This window comes from Bombyx mandarina, chromosome 01 (assembly GCF_030267445.1).
Source record: "Bombyx mandarina strain Sakado chromosome 01, ASM3026744v2".
Taxonomy (NCBI): domain Eukaryota; kingdom Metazoa; phylum Arthropoda; class Insecta; order Lepidoptera; family Bombycidae; genus Bombyx; species Bombyx mandarina.
In genome coordinates this window covers 16078433-16096874 of record NC_143208.1, presented here as the reverse complement: position 1 = coordinate 16096874, position 18442 = coordinate 16078433, and the positions used below count along the sequence as shown (strand labels likewise).

At 35.1% G+C, this 18442-nt stretch overlaps 2 protein-coding genes across 5 annotated transcripts in view; one reads left to right on the top strand and one right to left on the bottom strand.

Moving 5' to 3' along the window:
* The window catches only part of hiw (MYC binding protein highwire), a 146262-nt gene that overhangs the window by 56058 nt on the left and 71762 nt on the right, over window positions 1-18442 (bottom strand). The window lies entirely within an intron of this gene.
* LOC114252805 (uncharacterized) overlaps window positions 6330-18442 on the top strand; it is a 30734-nt gene continuing 18621 nt past the window's right edge. The window contains exon 1 of the mRNA XM_028187454.2: window positions 6330-6593. Coding sequence (XP_028043255.2) covers window positions 6345-6593 — 249 coding nt within the window. The 5' untranslated portion in view covers window positions 6330-6344. The remainder of the gene's footprint in view (window positions 6594-18442) is intronic.

Below are 18442 nucleotides of genomic sequence, written 5' to 3'. Positions count from 1 at the left end.
CTCGGATTGTTCTGATAGTAGATTCTACAAAGCACTGCTCTTGCTGGTGGTAGAAAATTCTGAGGTTGAGTCCGTGAGCCCAACAGCGCGCGTAGTTGTAATAGCCGCTTATCATAACACCTTAACATCTTTATGAAAGAGTTCCAGGATATTCGAATAGAATCCTGTATTAAAAATCAACCCCGCAAAACGTTCGGTGCCTAATTACTGGTAGAAGCGCTTATTGTAGTCCCGCATCAACCAATCTTGCTTATTACTGCGCCAATTAGTCATACTTACCAATTTGAAGGGCGGAACAACCTTTATGCAATTCAATTGAGACTACGGTCTTTTATCTCATGGTGGGTATTTGCATTCAGGTTGCGATGTCTATGGTCTCCGATAATCACTTGAAGTTAAGTGGGTTGTGAGTCTGCACTTCTTCACCTATATAATAAAAATAAGGACATAAGACGCCTCCCTAGTCTTAAGAGAAAACATCGAATTTACGTTCGATAGTCTCAGTACGTTGTTAAGAGATTGTAAACCTTGAGCGTCAGTGTATCGCATGCTCAGCTTATGTATCGTAACATTTTTAAACGGCATTATAAATGTTCTTATTTAATAAAATGCTTTATTTGAAACTCTTCACCCGTTTCTGCACGTCTGAATAATTGATCAAGCAGACGAATTATTATTATCCGGCTCCGAGAACTAATTATAATTATTAACCAGTTCCCAGTAGAAATTCAATATATATTTTAGACGAGCTTTATCCTAAACGACGAACCACAATTAATTCAGTGAATCAAACAATTTAATATATTCGCGTTTTTTAAGGCTTGTTTCAACAGAAAAATTATCAGAACTACCTAATCAGAAGTAATTTTATTTTACTTTTTGTACTAGAAATTCTTGGGCACAATCTTGAACAGCTGATGGTGACAGGAAAGGTAGATGGCAAACGTCCCAGAGGACACAGTCCCACGCGATGGTGGGATCAAATACGATCTTCTCTAAGCATCAATTTCCACAATGCCCTTCATGAAGCAAAGGATCGCAGCAGATGGAGGGAAATCGTACAGGAGAAACTGATGCAGCGGGGGAGTCTCGACCCTCAGTAATGAGGAAAACGACGCGAGGAGGAGGACTAGAAATTCAATAAATCAATTTTAACTAAACATTGATAATTTCTTTGTACTCTACTGTGAATGGCGTATACGTACATATTTGAAGAAAATTATCTTAAAACAAGTTTAAACATACATACCTCGAGTTTGGTCTTGTGTATTAATTTTGAGGCTTTCCTAATAGATCAAATTTATATATTATGATGTAATTTTAAAAGCCTAGATGGAGAAGGAGATGCAACTTTAGTTTAAAGTGCAGTAGTATCGGTAGGGCCGCCCGATCCTCAGGCCCCTGCGACCTCTGATCTATAAACAGTGATGAGACACTAACAACTTTCAAAATATCGACAAAGATATTAATAAAATGAACTGACCAATTTTTTTGCTAGTGCATGAATGTCTTTGTAACTGCAAACTGAATAATAAAAAAATAATCATTATAGACAATAGTGAGTTTTTGTTAGTAATAATATTATTTCCTCGTATGAACCGATTTTTCATATAGCACTACATAATTTATTAGTAAATATCTCTTAAGTTTGGTATGTAGTAAAGATAATATGTATCAATTTTATAAGTTCGCAAATACCTATCTTTGGTCGTAACGTAAAACTGTGTTTTAAAGAATTTTAATGTACTAATACAAAATTCTAAAACACGACGCTAAGAGTTATTTAATATAGTTTATTTTGAACACACACAAAGATAAAAAACATTTTACATGGTTCAGCTGTCATAGAATTCTATATCGACACCATCGTGGTTATTAAATCGTATGTACCAATATCAAAAATATTTTTTTCTTAAATCAGTTCATTCAGATAAAAAAAATATTGAAATATATACAGATATACTATTGAAGTTAAAATATTTGAAGATTATAAATATTTCAAATTTTGCAGTATTTGTTTAAACTTTAACCCACAATACTCCAATATTAGTTCAGTATCGGAATACGGAACAATCGCGTGCTGCCAAAAACTGTGAAACTAAAAAGTAAGTCCTAGATCAACTGCTTTCAGTTAGTAACTACTCGTCGCATTTAGTGGTTGGCACATTTTATTTTTGAAAACACTACTGTGACAACTTCCATTCCTTCGGTTATTTATCCAATTTAAATTTAAAAAATCAAATTGCTCAGTAAAGGATTTAATGCTTTGTGATTACTTGATTAGACTATCATATAACGCCTCTTTGTTAGGGCTATTGTTAGCAAATTCTACCCTTCCCGTCCCCACGTAGATAGAATAGTCCCCTAGGTTACCAGGGAATAGGTGGGGAGAAAAAAAAAAACAAGCCACGGCCAAGAGTCGTGATTAGTATCCAACATCGAGTATACTTGTCACACAACATATTATCGTGACCAACGGTCGTGAATGTTTCTGTGTGCATCCATCGACATAAGCATACTTCCTTGCAATTTTATTGATGCCTACTGGATTTCTAGTTCATTTTTATCAACCTAATTTTAATTTTTTAAATCTTATTTATTATTGAAACAAATTATATCACAAGTCTAATAAATTCTGACAGTTAAGTATTACACTCGATAATTATATTTGTTTTAATTTACATTTGTCTTAATCGAAGGTGTTATAGTACGAGTAGTATCCAAAATTGACCAAAAGAAACGAATTCTCTTCAAAGTTTCGGTCAACTTTAAAAAAAGGTTTACCTTGACGAGTTTACCTCGCTCTTCACAAAACATAATGCTATTTTTTAGCAAAAATATTATTTTATACCCACTTCAGACTAGTTTGAAAAATAGATACATTTCAAAGTTTCCAAAGCGGTCGAGAAAATCCATGTTGATCTGTGAATTACTTATTAATACGTAATGCCCTTGCCTACGAACATATTGTCCAAACTAGGCCCAAATAAAGTTTTAATCTGGATAAAATTATCGATTTTACACAAATATGTATTTTAAAGGTAGTAGTATCAAATGTTCATCAAAAAAATTTTACTATACTCGTAGTTGTCGTTTGTTTGAACTTTGTCGTCTAAATTGATATCTATAAACCAAGTAAAATATGTACCGATTTACTCCTATGCGTGAAGACATATCGTGGACGTAATACAAGTAGAAAAAACATATTTAATTGGTAAGAAGACATATATTTACAATTATAACCGGAGTGCATTTTGTACAGCACATAGCGAAGTGTTTAAATTCGAAGTAAATAACAATTAAATAGATTTTTTTTGTTCTTTAACTCAAAATATCGTGTGACAAAACTATCATACATTTGAACAAGGGAATCGATATATATTTACAAAACAATATACGCTGTAAGATTTTTTTAATTATATAACCTTAATTCGAAGAGCTGTTAGAAACTTAATACCTTATCTGGTAGAAGTGTAAACTAAAAAAAATTGGAAACAACTTCTTTTGACAACTTTATCTCATAAAATAAAAACAAATTTTACAAGCAACTAAAACCAGGTGGCTAAATGATATGAGGGAAACGACATCAACCCTTAAAAACATGTCTATACGACCAGGATGATACGACCACCGTTGTGATACGACTAGAATAAGAAATAAATTTGAAGTAATTTGAATAGCAGTATGTTGTTGTAGCGATGAAATTATTAGTTCCTTATTCAGACAATATTGAACGGAATCTCAATCATTGAGGGAATATGAATTCGACCAAGAATCTATGAGATACTCGACCACCGTTAACGAATGCACGTCACATTTTTGATGGTAATATCACCGTTTTTTTAATTTTTATTTTAATAACGATTACAATAAAAACTATAATCGATGATGAAATAAATAAATAATAATAATGATGAAAATAAAATTATATTTAATGAACTCGAGTGAAAGCCATCAGCTAACATGCATTTCTTGCAATGATATGCTACGTCACGTTACTCAACCCAAGAATGAGGATATTCCGAATCGTATTTTTACTCTTTATGCACAATGGATTATTTACGATAGTCAAAGAAAAGGGTGTCACAACGAGCGAATCCTGCAAAATGACTAAAAAGTTGTGCCAATCAATTATGAATTTAAAAGGATACGCTGATCAATGATTGGCATATGTGTGCTGGAATTGACCGCTTCAACTTATTACAATCAAGCCATAAAATCACTGCAAGAGGGTGAATTGTACGCATTCCTAATCAGCGATAGAAAATCAACAACCAAGACTGGTTAAGTTCTCTAGCCCTCTGTTCTTTCAGGACCAAACTCAACCAGATATTGCACGAAAGGTGGTCTTCAAATCGGAGGAGATGCAACTGTTAACTACATCATCGTATTTGTATCTATGTTTTATATCTTCGATATAGAACGGGCATTTTATAGGTAAGAACTAGCTGAACAAAATACTGTGACAGTCAAGCAACGTAATCAATTCAACCTTGTACATGTTCGTATCTTATGCGAAAACAAATTCTCTTTATTAGGCGAATGAATGGATAGCTCATCAAATCACCCGTTTTCGCGAAATCAATTACAATTTACTTGTAGTATATAAATTATAATTTACTTCAACAAATGTTTTATTAATCAATTGATAGATATTTATATAGAAAACTCCATTTATGCCAAATTTTTTTTGTATAGACGGCCAAATGACCTCACTGCGTATTAATCTTGATAACTCAAACGATGGTAGCTCAAAAGATAACCCAAAGTCTGATTATTTATAATAGATTATCGGTTACTTCACCTATCATATCGGAACGTAGAAATAATAAACGAGCAGTATACAGAACGACTGGAAGCAATCCATGTAACCAACAACACGCCCTGCACCAGTATTTATTTATGAAAGATGAAGTTAGCAAGGTTAAATCAATAAGATATGGGTATTACTATTGTAGATACATAAAGGACAAATTGGTAGAAGTCATATTTCCATTTCTTAAAGGTATGAGTTTGTTTGGTCAGGAGGAAATCGCCGGACTTTCGCCCTACACTGGGGATGCCTCCTGTCGCTCAACCATCAACATCCAAACCTCGCATGAAACAGAACTCATGAAAAGGTAAAGGGGGGAAAATGAAGCGTTTAGTGCGAAGCACATCTCTCCCATCACCCTCCCTCTCGGGACGCCGGACTGGCGGTCGTCGGCGCCACCACCACCACCACCAGCCCTCTCGGTCGGCAGGCTATCCAGAGCCCGCCCAGATGGCGCCGGTTTCTTAAAGGTCTAACCGGAGACCCTGATCATATAAGATTCTTTGGCCTTTCTAGGCCAGGGAACAACATACGACATGGAACCCAGCTCCAGCCAGCAATTGGTCCTAGTTGCAGTAAAGAAACGTAAATTGTATGGTCTTATTCTAATAACGGCCGTCTGGTGTAGTGGTAAGTGACATAGTCACTACACAAGCGGGTCGCGGGTTCGAATCCCGCCAAGGGAAGATATTTGTATGATAAATATAAATGTGTTTTCCAGGGTTATGGATGTATATTAAATATATGTATGTGTATAATAAAAATCTTACATTTATTTCCGTTATCTGGTACCTGTAACACAAGTTCTTTACGAACTTATCACGGGACCAGTTAACGTGGCGTGATTGTTAGTAAATATTTATATTTATATATTTATATTATTTTAAAAATTGTATTCCTCAAATTTAACTTTTTTGTTCCTTGATTAAAAGCTAGTACATCTCCGATCCTTTACACGGCTTAGAAAGTCAATGTTAAATTAAATTTTAGAAAAATTTTAACTAGGTACAACCCTGGAAACCGAAACACGCTTTATAATAATCAGTCTTTGCGCGTTTTTTTTTCCTACCTAAGCTGATAGCTTCTCAAAGCTATTTCAGCGTAACCTTAACTAGTAGGTGAGCTCACGGGGCTCAAACTGGAGTGATGCTAACACTGACCCTAGCAAGAGCAGTGCTTCATAGAATCTACCACCGGATCGGAAACGCGATGAATGATGGTAAACAATAAATTTGTGAATTGAATCGTGTTATCAATTTTTCAATTAAACTTGTCTCGTTTTCATCTCATTTTATTATGGTGTATAGGTATACAATTCCAATGAGAAATACTCCAAAAAAACGCATAATTTTGATTTTCATCAATTTTCACAATTATCATGTCATTACAAAATCACCACGTTTACAACGTTTAACAATGGAATGTGATAAAACTGATAAAAATTAGGGTATGTCTAGTGTTAAACGTATAAATGAACAGGCATCATCGATATCTATAATTGGTGGGTGGATGTGAACGCGGCAGCACTAGCATGGACCGGGAGACAACAAGCCGCGATCTCGAGCGCTGCCAGTCCGTGGTCGACGCTGAGCGCGTGCGGACCATCGCGCGTGCCAGCACCATCATGTCGCGATTTCTCGTGTGCACTGTGCTTTTTGTGCTTCTAGCACCCAGCCGTTCAGAACACACTAACGGAGTTTGCAAACTATCCTTTTGCAAATGCGTTCCAGATGCTCACCCCTCCTGGACTATTGTTAATTGCACAGTTCCAACAACCCAGGTACGTATCCTTTCCATTCATGTGCACTTCTAAGACAAGTCTTTATAAAATAAAAGTTTCAGTGAAGTTTATTAAATAATATTACATCGACGCTTGAGTTGCTCTCACACAAACGTTTTGTGAATAGTAAATTAAGTCATGTAAATCAAACAAAACGATAAGTAGCTTGACAGTAGGAAACGATAAACTACGGAAGAGACTGTCTATTCTGATTCTGAGCACGTCCCAACAAGTCAAGAGTTGATTTTACAAAGAAAACCCTTGTGTGAAATGTAAAAAATAAACAAAAAGACGCAAAGTACAGATTTAATGTAGAGTAGCATATCGAAAATAGCTCGGAGCCGAATACCAACACATCTCGAATGGTAACACAGTTCGAAACTAAGCGATGATAGTTCCATTTGAAGAATCTACAAAAAAACAGATACCAACAACTTATTTACTACACTTGTTATAAATTTGTAGCCGATACTAATGAATTACGATTATGACGCCAGTTACTTTATTATATAAATAAATAATAAAATATTTAAAACTTAAATACAACAAAATTAGTAATACCTACTTCTTATAATTATTATTTTTTTACTATTAGAATTTCTTCAGAAAAGGTCAAACGGATATCAGGTAGTTTTAGTTTGATGAACACGTTTGTTACTTTAGAGATAAATTATTTTGTTTTTCTTCCAAGCCCCGTTTCAGTGGCAACTCCTTTTAATCAACAGGTTTCGGAAAGTCAAGCCATATTGGTTCCTTTGTATAAGACATAAAACTTTGCATGTGTTTAACTTTCATGGTTATTTGAATCTTAAACATGGATATAGATCATTTAAATACTAAGAAATTTTCTAGGGATTTTGAAATGTCCATGTGTCCGATCAACAAAGTTATGATTGATTCTTATTATTTCCTGAGCGCACGTTTTTCGCTAAAAACATATTAACAAACATCTTACAGAAACAGTTAAAAAATTAAAGAAAAAATTTAGTTCCTACCTGAGAGGTCGTTTCTTTACAGAAACTTTGTATACGGGTAACAATCACTGATAATGTTTTGTTGCATTCGCGTACAGAAACTATAGTGTAACCAGACATAACAAACAGTGTCACGAAATTATATTCAATTAAAGGCCCGGCAGCGAACCAGTGTTGTAGGTTATTATACGTTTGCCTAATGAGATCATTACTCATACGAACCGCTGGTGAATTAGATGGACAATCGTGCCTTTGTCAATAACTTCAACGCCATTTATTTCAAGATGCCATACGGTGTCTAATTTTGAGTCATAACTCGTCAAATATTAACAAGTACACTATTGAATTAATATTAAACTATATGTCAGGGTTTGTTGTTTCAATTAGTGGAAGCGTCAAGTGATTTTAAATTAACGATAAAAAAAGTTAATGATATGATTTGACTTGAAATTCGGTATGTTCAACGATTGAAAAATATAAAAAAATTTAGATAATACAGTTTTGTTACTTTTTCGTTAAAATCATCGACATTATACATCAGTCACAAAAACTACAATGAAAGGATCGTTTATGAGTTTTTTTATTGAAAAATTATCAGCGGGCTAAGTGAATTTTCAGTCTGAATGGCTTTCAATAAGCAAGAAGCTACGTAAAATCTCCAAGGATGACCTAGTGCAGCCGGGGCAACGGTCAGACGCAGAGATTTGCCGGTCGCGACGTCGACGCTCTACTCTGGGCCCATCTATTTGCGGTAGCGCGACAACATACGCAAAAATGACGTACACCACACACATCCAAACGTAAATACCGACGCCGGTATTTCAGATGTCTGAATGAATACAGTTTGTTTGCGTTTGAAAATTATGCATTTTAGTTTACTAGTGGTCCCCGCAGTAGTCGAAATTCGACTATAATTAATTGAATTTATAAGCTTGCACATTCTTATTGTTTCTATTGTCAAACACTATTTATTATACTTCTATAATCACAGATTTCGCCAAGACTGCATCATAGATTATACACTTAATATTTGAGAGACTGCACTATAGACAAATAATATTAAAGACAAACAATACTAATCTATTCTCAATTTGACCACAGACTTTAAAGAATAACAAAAGTTTCACAATTGACAATTTACAAAGAGTATATTTATACGTATGTGTTGTGTCAAATACATGGTAGTGTGTGTAATGTTTTCTTTATTGATTTAATGTATTTTAAATGCATAATTTCCAAAAAATATTAGCATTCTGCACTTTTCTATATTCCGGGCAATTTTGGTAAAAAGGGATACAAAGTTTTTGCTTCACGTATTAATATATAGATGAAAGAATTCGAATGAGAAACGATATGATCAAATTTACAAAAAAAATATTTTTTTAAAGTGACAAACGAAACAAAAGTTCAATATGTCAATGTCCTTTTCTATTCCGCTAGCTCAAATGTAATAATGGTAGTACAGTTGGTTTCATTGTATAATCAGAGGACGATGATACGTATGAATGTGTCTACTAAATTGTTAAAGAAAAAAAGGTTTTACTTTTTGTATATCTTACGCCTAGAGTAAATGAAAACAATAGCGGCTTTACCTATATATAAGAAAATGCTGCAAATAAAAAAAAAAAGCAGGACGACCTGACGATTGACGTCGTTAATCGAATCAGCGAGCAAGGCTTTGCATTTAATCGTTAACTGTTATTTACAGTTCAAGAATTTGTAAAACAACAACTAGGTTCGAGAAGTTCTCTGGTCACATAATAATTATATTTCTTCTAACTATTAATGACTATGATATTATGAATCAGTTGACTTGCGTGATAACGGTTTATGATAAGGAAACCTCGACCCTGCTTTCTGTTCATAAGTTGGAACGGTAAGAAATAATTTCACACAACATATTACTACAGGCTAGAATAAAATAATGATCCACAATTTCTCCTATTAAGACTATAGTAATCAATGGCAAAAAAAGAAAGATAAACTATACTGATGCAGGCACTAACTATGATTCTGGGGGCGCGCCATGAACATATAGGTAGTATGGATTCTTGGAAAAATAATCTTATTATATTATCAATTAATAATGCAGGTGGAGTTTGGTATTCAATTATTCGGTTAGTATCGGGAATCGAGAGCTTTACAATATTTACACTGTCACTACATAGGAGCTGATACCCACATCAAAGCGCGCACAGATGGGTTCTATTGTACACATTATGCAGGAAGCTAGGAGTTAATTACTGTTGTATTAATCCTTATTGAAACCATTGTTTAGAGTTTAGTTTGACGATACAGTTACGCCTACTCAAGCCCGCCATGATTTACATGGCTGACGTACTGTTGTCCAAATCCTTGTGAAATGTAGACGCTACAAATACATTATGATTTTATTTAAAAAATTAACATTGATTAATTATATAAACATAATTGTTACCTGGTAGAAGAGAAACGCGTCGATAACGCGTGAAGGTGACGGGTATTCAAGTAAACACGTGTTGTTTTGTGTGTATATTTCGTTGTGTTTGCCTGTGTGCGTCGGTTAGGGAAATCTATGAGAATCTCACAAAGGGACTCAACAACTCGGGACGCCATAAAAAGTAAAAGGGCACCTGTTACGCTCATGCGTCACTAAGGGGGAGATTCCAATGTAACTTTGAGAAATTATACTCAGTCGCAGCCAGTGCGTGTTTGATACACCGCAATTCATTTTTATTATATAACGTTGTTTTTTAGCACATTTTTAAAAAGCGGCCATTGCAGCAAGTAAAAATACTGCATATTACTGCACAAAACTGAAAATTGAAGCCGGGGAACGGAAAAAAAACACGTAAACAACTAATTTTAAATTAATTTACTGTAGTCAAAACTTTTTAAAAATATCCAGTAAAGTAACTTGAGCGTGTGTTATTTTGTATCTCTGAAACATTTGCCATTGTATCGAGAAAGGAACGGTCGGATTCGGTCAAAGAATAATAATCATATAATCTGTTGATGAACGCGAGGAGAGTAGGTACATGCAGAGACGCATGAACACAACATACATAGCAGACGGTATAACAATTACATAAATACTGATAGTACTGTCGTCATTAAAAAAGGCTTATATTTTTTAATACTGTTTTGACCAAAGTTTCAAATATAAATTGTTGAAAATAACTCAGCCATTGTTAGCACAAAATTCTATAGTTTAATTTCGTAACAATCAACTTGGCGTATGTTCCTTTCAATTTTATAACTACAGATAATTGGTGATTAATTATAACTAGTGGTCCCGCAGAAGTCGAAATTCGACTTTAATCAATTGAAATTTTATGTTTAAGCATTATTATGGTTCTATTGTCAAATACTATTGTATTTATATAATATAATCACAGATTTCGCCAAAACTACACTATACATAACTAATAATAAAGACAAAAAATATTCATTTATTCTCAATTTGACCACAGACCTTAAACACTATCAAAAGATTGACGATTGACAATAAACAAAGAGTACATTTATATACATATATGTGTTGTGCCAAATACATGGTAGTGTGTGTAATGTTTTTTTTATTGATTTAATGTATCTTTTGTGGATTATTTTAAAAAAATATTAGCATTGTGCACTTCTTCTATATACTCTCTATAAGTATGGAAAATTTCATACTCCTCCGTCCGCGCAATTTTCGTAAAAAGGATACCAAGTTTTTGCTTCACGTATTAATATATAGATAACGTCACGACTGTTCTACTGAATATGCTCTATTTAGTGCAGGAGAGAACGAGAGCAACGTACGAAATAGGAAAAAAAAACGTAATGAGAGATCGCTTCCTGTCTCGACCAAGGCCTGTACTGTGATGTTCCGAAACGTGACCGCCATCGAAGAATTAGAATTTGATTATTGTATCAGAAATAATCTACATAATTGATTTAACGAATGATTACGTTAGAAATGCAGGTGAACTTACGGGTCAGTTTTTTTTTATTGCTTTGATGAGTGGACGAGCTTACAGCCCACCTGGTGTTAAGTGGTTACTGGAGCCCATAGACATTTACGACGTAAATGCGCCACCCACCTTGAGATATAAGTTCTAAGGTCTCAAGTATAGTTACAACGGCTGCCCCACCCTTCAAACCGAAACGCATTACTGCTTCACGACAGAAATAGGCAGGGTGGTGGTACCCACCCGCGCGGACTCACAAGAGGTCCTACCACCAGTATATTTTTAATACGAGTTTACTTAGCCTAATATAGGTTGGAAATCCATTTACTGTTGAAGTTTAATATCTGTTATAACATTATAAAATACTTCGGTGTCTAAGGACCCATACAAACTATATATTTAGTTTGCAATTTAATGCTTCGTTCAATGCCGGCAAGGATGACGTTGGTTTAATAAGCCGATAATGATTTTCCAGCAAATTAAATTTCACTTTAGCCTTCAGAATATAAATGGATCGCAAAGCTGGCCGCAAAAGCTTAATAATGTTACGAAACTAATGTTTTATGCGGCGCATTTAGCTTAATAGCATTTCAACAAATACAGAACAAATCCACTTAACTGTTAAAGCGCAATAGTTTTGCGTTTTCGTAACAAAACAAATACTTTCAGTGTACCTCAAATTTGGATTTCATTCATTTGGAAGCATTTCATTTTTTTTATTTAACTATATATAAAAAAAAAAACCCGAATGTGATAGTTTTGGTTATTGCGTGACGTTAGCGATTTTGCTACACTAATAGTGTATTAACTGCTATTCGTTTACAGAACGTTTAAATACCACGCTCGTTAGATAATATATTACTCTTTCGCATAATACTAATATATACGATTCCGATCGGGTGATATTTAAATTCAGGTTGTTTTTTTTTTCCTACCTAATCTGGTAGCCTGGAGCGGCTATTCCAGCGTAACCGTAACTAGTAGGTGAGCTCACGGGGCTCAAACCTGACGACGATGCTAACCCTAGCAAGAGTCGTCCTTCGCAGAATCTACCACCGAATCGGAATCGCGACCCACTGAGAAGATCCGGCGAGAAACTCAGTGGGCTGTGTCTGAGAGTTAATTTACTCGTCGAGCCCTTCGTCGCAAGCGACGGGTTCGACGAGAACGGTGACCGGTGCTTGAAGTACCTAGAAGGACCGTTAGTGGATCGGAAGGATCCGAGATGACGTGCGAATTCAGGGAAGCACTGCTCTTGCTACAGCAGATCTTAGCAGTCTTTCTATTTGAGCCCCGAACTACTAATCAAATTATGCGTAGCTAGAATATCTAATCTATTATCGTCACATCTTAGAAAGATTTTTTTATATTTTCTTATTACTTAAATAGATGGACGAGCTCACAACCCACCTGGTCTAAAGTGGTTACTGGAGCCCATAGACATCTACAACATAATTATTGAGATATGAGTTCTAAGGTTTCAGTATTATAGGTCTCAGTATGTTACTTAATAATGATGTTTAGGCTCCTAAACGGAGCTACCTATATTAGCGTTTAGGATAACATTAATATTGATAAAAAAAAAAGTAATGAATATTAGTTATAGTTTAAGAGTTTTATTTGAAAACAAATACCTATTTGACACGAATCCGATTTTTTTCATTTATCGGTGTAACAAAAATGTGGGTGCATAGATAAGATTACCACGCTACTTATCGATGTATTACTTTAGACAGACATCAGTTTAAATAATGAACTAGCAACAAACTCGCATAATTTACTTGTTTCAAGAGTCCAACAACGCTAGTAACTATAAAGATTAAAATTAATAAACTTACAGACTATTGGCTCGAAACATTAGGTAAGGTTCTTTTGAAGATATCTAAAGTACGAGTAGATGTCAAAAATCATTAACTTTGATAATAAATACCAGGGACAATAATAATAATAAGTATTTGTTTTAATCTATAGTTATATCGTGGTCAAATCAGTAAGCATTCCAAGGAGGCAACATATTTTAAAAATAAGTTCCACATTATTCATACGCGGGCTTCTAACTGCAGCGCTCATGTTCCGGGAACATAGGCTAATATTAAAATATATGACACGAGATACTCCGCTCAGACTCGTTTGTGGCATTCGGCCGTTCGTGACTTTTATTGGCACTTGACATAATATACTTTAGCTTTGTCAATCGGCGTCTGGAACGGATTAGTAGTATACACGGTATTAAAATTCTTCGTCCAATTAAAATATGACCATATCGAATATAAATCTAATACAGTTTTTAATGTGTGATCGTTGAGAACGCTTCGGCTTTGGTGACATCAACTGTGCATCTGTGCATGCGCTGTTAGATGTAATTAATTTGACTGTTATATCTAGTTTGTCGAGTTTTATTTAAAAAGTAGTTATCCTACTTGCACATAGTAAACATTGATAGGCAATAATATTATTCTCTTACGAACGCGACAGCAGTGTTTAATAAAGAGGTCCAAGAATGCATCTTACGATATAGGCAACATATTAAGCTATATAATGTTTTATAATCATGAGTATACTATTTAATTCATTTTTTGTTGTCATTATGCTTTCTCTTTTTCGCGCTAATCTTTGTTCAATATCATTGTGATGTTAAAATTGAGGGTAGCGATAAAAAGAACGTAATTCCGGTGATTAAATTACACAAAGAAGGTATGGAGTCAAATGTTATTTTTGTAACACGAATTATTACTCGGTTATTAGTTGAATGTTTGTGTACTATCGATAGGTATAATGAAACGTTCTGTATTTGTGCTTGAAAATATATGGCCTTCCACGTAGTGTTCATGATAAAAAAGGCTATCAAATCAGTGCAAAGTGCTAAAGAAATCCTATTCCAAAGCAAAAAAAAATATCTACAAAAATTAAAAAATATTTTAGAAGATAACTTAGAACCAAATTGCAGTTTACAAGAAACACGTTTACTTAACCGATATTTGAAAACGAAAATAATGATAAAATCAAAACAATTTATATGGCGATACGCGAAGTAAGGTTGTCGTAAAAATTCATAAAATATACTGCCGGTTTTTTTTTAAACTATTGTGCAACATTTCAATAAACAAACTAAGTTTAGGCTTACATCTCTATGTAAACTTTTCAATTAGTCCGATGTATCCATGCGGGCATTATTTTAGGTGGGGTCACTTAGCTAGCTACCAAGTGCGAGTGAGTGACTGAGCCATATTTTTGTGAAAAAGGTATCAAAACATTGATCCAGATGTATCAAAACACAAGTTAAAATCGAAAGACTTGGTTTTTCTCATTTTCTAAATGGTAAAAGTTTGATTTAAAGAACAAAATAGTTAGTCCTTTCCAATGTTAGAATAACATGAAATTAATTACAAAATTTAAATCGATTTTAAGTGAAAGTTGTTTATTTAACCAAAACGGATTTGTTGTTTTACTACATGTTCTTTATCTGCTAAATATTTTTTATTGGTTTTTGGACGTATGTGAGCCTGCACGGGCAGATACCATAATCTCGTATATTTCTGTTACGAAATAGTCATCCGTTCAAAGGCGAAGGATAAAACATCCGTTATGCAACAAAATTGAAAATTCAACGTCATATCTTCGATAACCAGTTAACCCCAAGTGGATCACATCAGCTGATTCACCCATCTATTGCAAAAAGGGACGTCATGTTCTAGCAGGACCCCCCCCCACTTTTACTGGTGGTAGGACCTCTTGTGAGTCCGCAAGGGTAGGTACCACCACCCTGCCTATTTCTGCCGTGAAGCAGTAATGCGTTTCGGTCTGAAGGGTGGGGCAGCCGTTGTAACTATACTGAGACCTTAGAACTTATATCTCAAGGTGGGTGGTGCATTTACGTCGTAGATGTATATGGGCTCCAGTAAACACTTAACACCAGGTGGGCTGTGAGCTCGTCCACCCATCTATGCAATTTCGCCCACTGAGTTTCTTGTCGGATCTTCTCAGTGGGTCGCGTTTCCGATCCGGTGGTGTATTCTGCGAAGCACTGCTCTTGCTAGGGTTAGTGTTAGCAAAGTCTTCATCAACATTAAGTAGTCAACGTAAATGCCACCACCTATCTTGGGACATTAGTTTAAAAGTCTCCATTTTTATAGTACAACGGCTGCCTCGCCCTTCCAGCCGAAAAGCGTTACTGCTTCACGACGGTATAGTAACCGGCAAACATCTTGAGCAAATGACCTTGACTGCGCAGAACCGAATTTTAGATCACTTTGGTGGTGAGGGTGAGGCGCGACGGCAGGGGAAATCGTATCGAGCGCGTTATTGGTAGATCAGTCGAACCCTGCGCCCCGCACCGCGCCCTCATTCCGCTCGCTCCCAAAAGTACGCTTGCGTACAGTGAAAAATCTATCGTTATTAATCGTTAAGTTATTTGTTATAATTGCTTGTTGACTTTGTTGCCATTGCTATTTGTTGAGTGTTTGTTGATTTTTTATAAAAAGTACACTATGCCGCGGCAAACTGGTGTAGTAATCAAAAGAAAGGGTAGAAAAATTGTGTACGACGTATATTGCTTCATTATAAAACAGGGGAAGAATGATATGGAAAAAGTAAAACAGACTTCGGAAGCAACAAAAACATCAGTGAGTACTGTTAGGTGCATTATTAACGAAGCTAAAGGCTCTGGCTTGCTCGCCGTGTTTGGGGCTCCGGGTAAGAAAAGATCAGGGAAGAAGAAAGTTACCGGAATGGATAGTTTCGTTCAATCTGTAATAAAAAGATGTAATCATAATAACTACATAACAAGCAGCGAAACTCCGTACCGTAGAAAGGCTTCGAAAAATTTAAAGAAGATATACATTTTAATGGCTCGGAATGAAGTTTACGACGAATTATGAAAGAGCTAGGCTTCAGATGAAAAAAAAAACAGAAAATAATCGGAAGCTGGTAATTGAAAAAAGTAACATTCGATTACTACGAATCGAATATCTTAAAAAAATAATTAATTAGACAAAAAAGAAGATCGAACGACCGAGTTGTAAACTACACCGATGAGCCCTATGTCGACTCATCACGATGATGGCGACTCGGGTGATGAAAACAGTGATGATGATGATGATGGTCAAGATTATGATAACGAAAAAAAAATTACAAATAGCAGCTTTGCTTCAACTGAACGAAGACCTGGCGACAGCTCTAGTTTTGACTCAATAGAAGGAATATCTATTTTACCCCAAGATTAAATTATTACAATTATTAACCTATATTTTTTGTTGATGTTCTAATAAATATATAAATAAATACATATGTTGATTTTAATAATTTAATTGCATTATGACGCAGCGTAAATAATGTTTTTGCACGTGAGTGTACCATGCGCAAAATTACCCCCACTACGTCAACAAATGCTCAAGAAGTTTGCCGGCTATTATAATAGGCAGGCTGGTGGTAAATATCCGTGCAAACTCACAAGACGATCTACTGTCAGTAAGAGATTGGGAATGCATTTTAAAATATTGAAAATTAAACAGCCTTCTCCACAGTAGAATTATAAACCCAATCGTATATTAGACCTGAGCACCATTGTCTTGCCGCAAGGTCAGAGTGCTATTACTGTACAAGTCAACTACGATTTATTATAATATTGTAATTTATAAATTTACAAGAGTAACATTAACTTAACCCGACTGTGTTCCATTTTCAATAATTAACTCCGTTACGTCAGACCGGTGTTGTATTATCAACAATGAAATATCAGTGATGCCAACAATAACGAGTAATATTGTACAAAGGTTTTTTTTTAAATGGATAATTAAATTGAATGAACAATTTAACAGATCCGATGTTTAGCGTATGTATGTAGTGAGTTTTGACATACCTATAGAAATTGATCCTAATTTGGATTAAGCCATTAAAACTAGATCACAAACAAAAATATACTGGCAATAACATTCAATTTAAAAATTAAAGTCGCCTGCGTTATGACTCAAACAATACGTGTATGTCTCAGTTCAACGTTGTTGTATTGAAGGAAAAACGACCATGCGCTGGTCGGGGTAAGATTGAAATCACCATAATTATAACTGCACGTTGTAAAGCTTTACGACGCAAATCACAACTAATTGACGCTCAATGAACGAGGTGAACATCCAGAGAGTCGAGGTCGACTTACTAAGTTACAAAGATTTGTGTTTTATCACTTGTCAATCTTGCTCATAAATGTAAATGCAGTGTACACAATGAAATTATTCCCGTAGCTAAAAGGACCTAACCTAAGATTAACGGAAAATGACATACATTTGCTACGTTATAAATACGTATTTCCAACAATCACTTATTTCCCTGAATCTAAGTCGAAGGTAACTAGGAGACCCCGCTGACCGCGCATATTAGCCCGTTTGGAACTGTATAATACAATAGATACATTGCGTGCAACGCAAACACCTACAATATTCGCGGCGCGATGACAAAGGGCTCCGTTGGCGACTTAGCACTAATAAAAAACACTACCACCAGTCATCGTCAATGATACCGTAGCACTCTGTAGAAAATAATAATGTCATATTTTCACTAACAACAGCGTATGAACGACGCTTAATAACGGATTGCAACACTGCTTAACAATTTATGGCGTGCCGAGTAAGTTAACTGAATTTTTAGGAACACGAAAAATACTCAGATTTTCCCAAAAATAAATCAGAGTGCTGAATGTAGATTTTAAAATTTATCATATATGTAGTAATAAAAAAATATAGCGTGTAGTTAATCAGAATTTAAATGATTTATTGCATGTTGAGGATTTTAGTTACGAAGCTTGGAAACTATATTAGCATAACGGAGAATCGCGCCCATCTATTGTTTAGAATGACTTATGCCCCGTTGCAGAGAAACTAAGATCTCCGGGCATTGTGTTTGACATCCGCCGATAACACCTACATTTTAAAGAATTAGACTAATCTGGCCG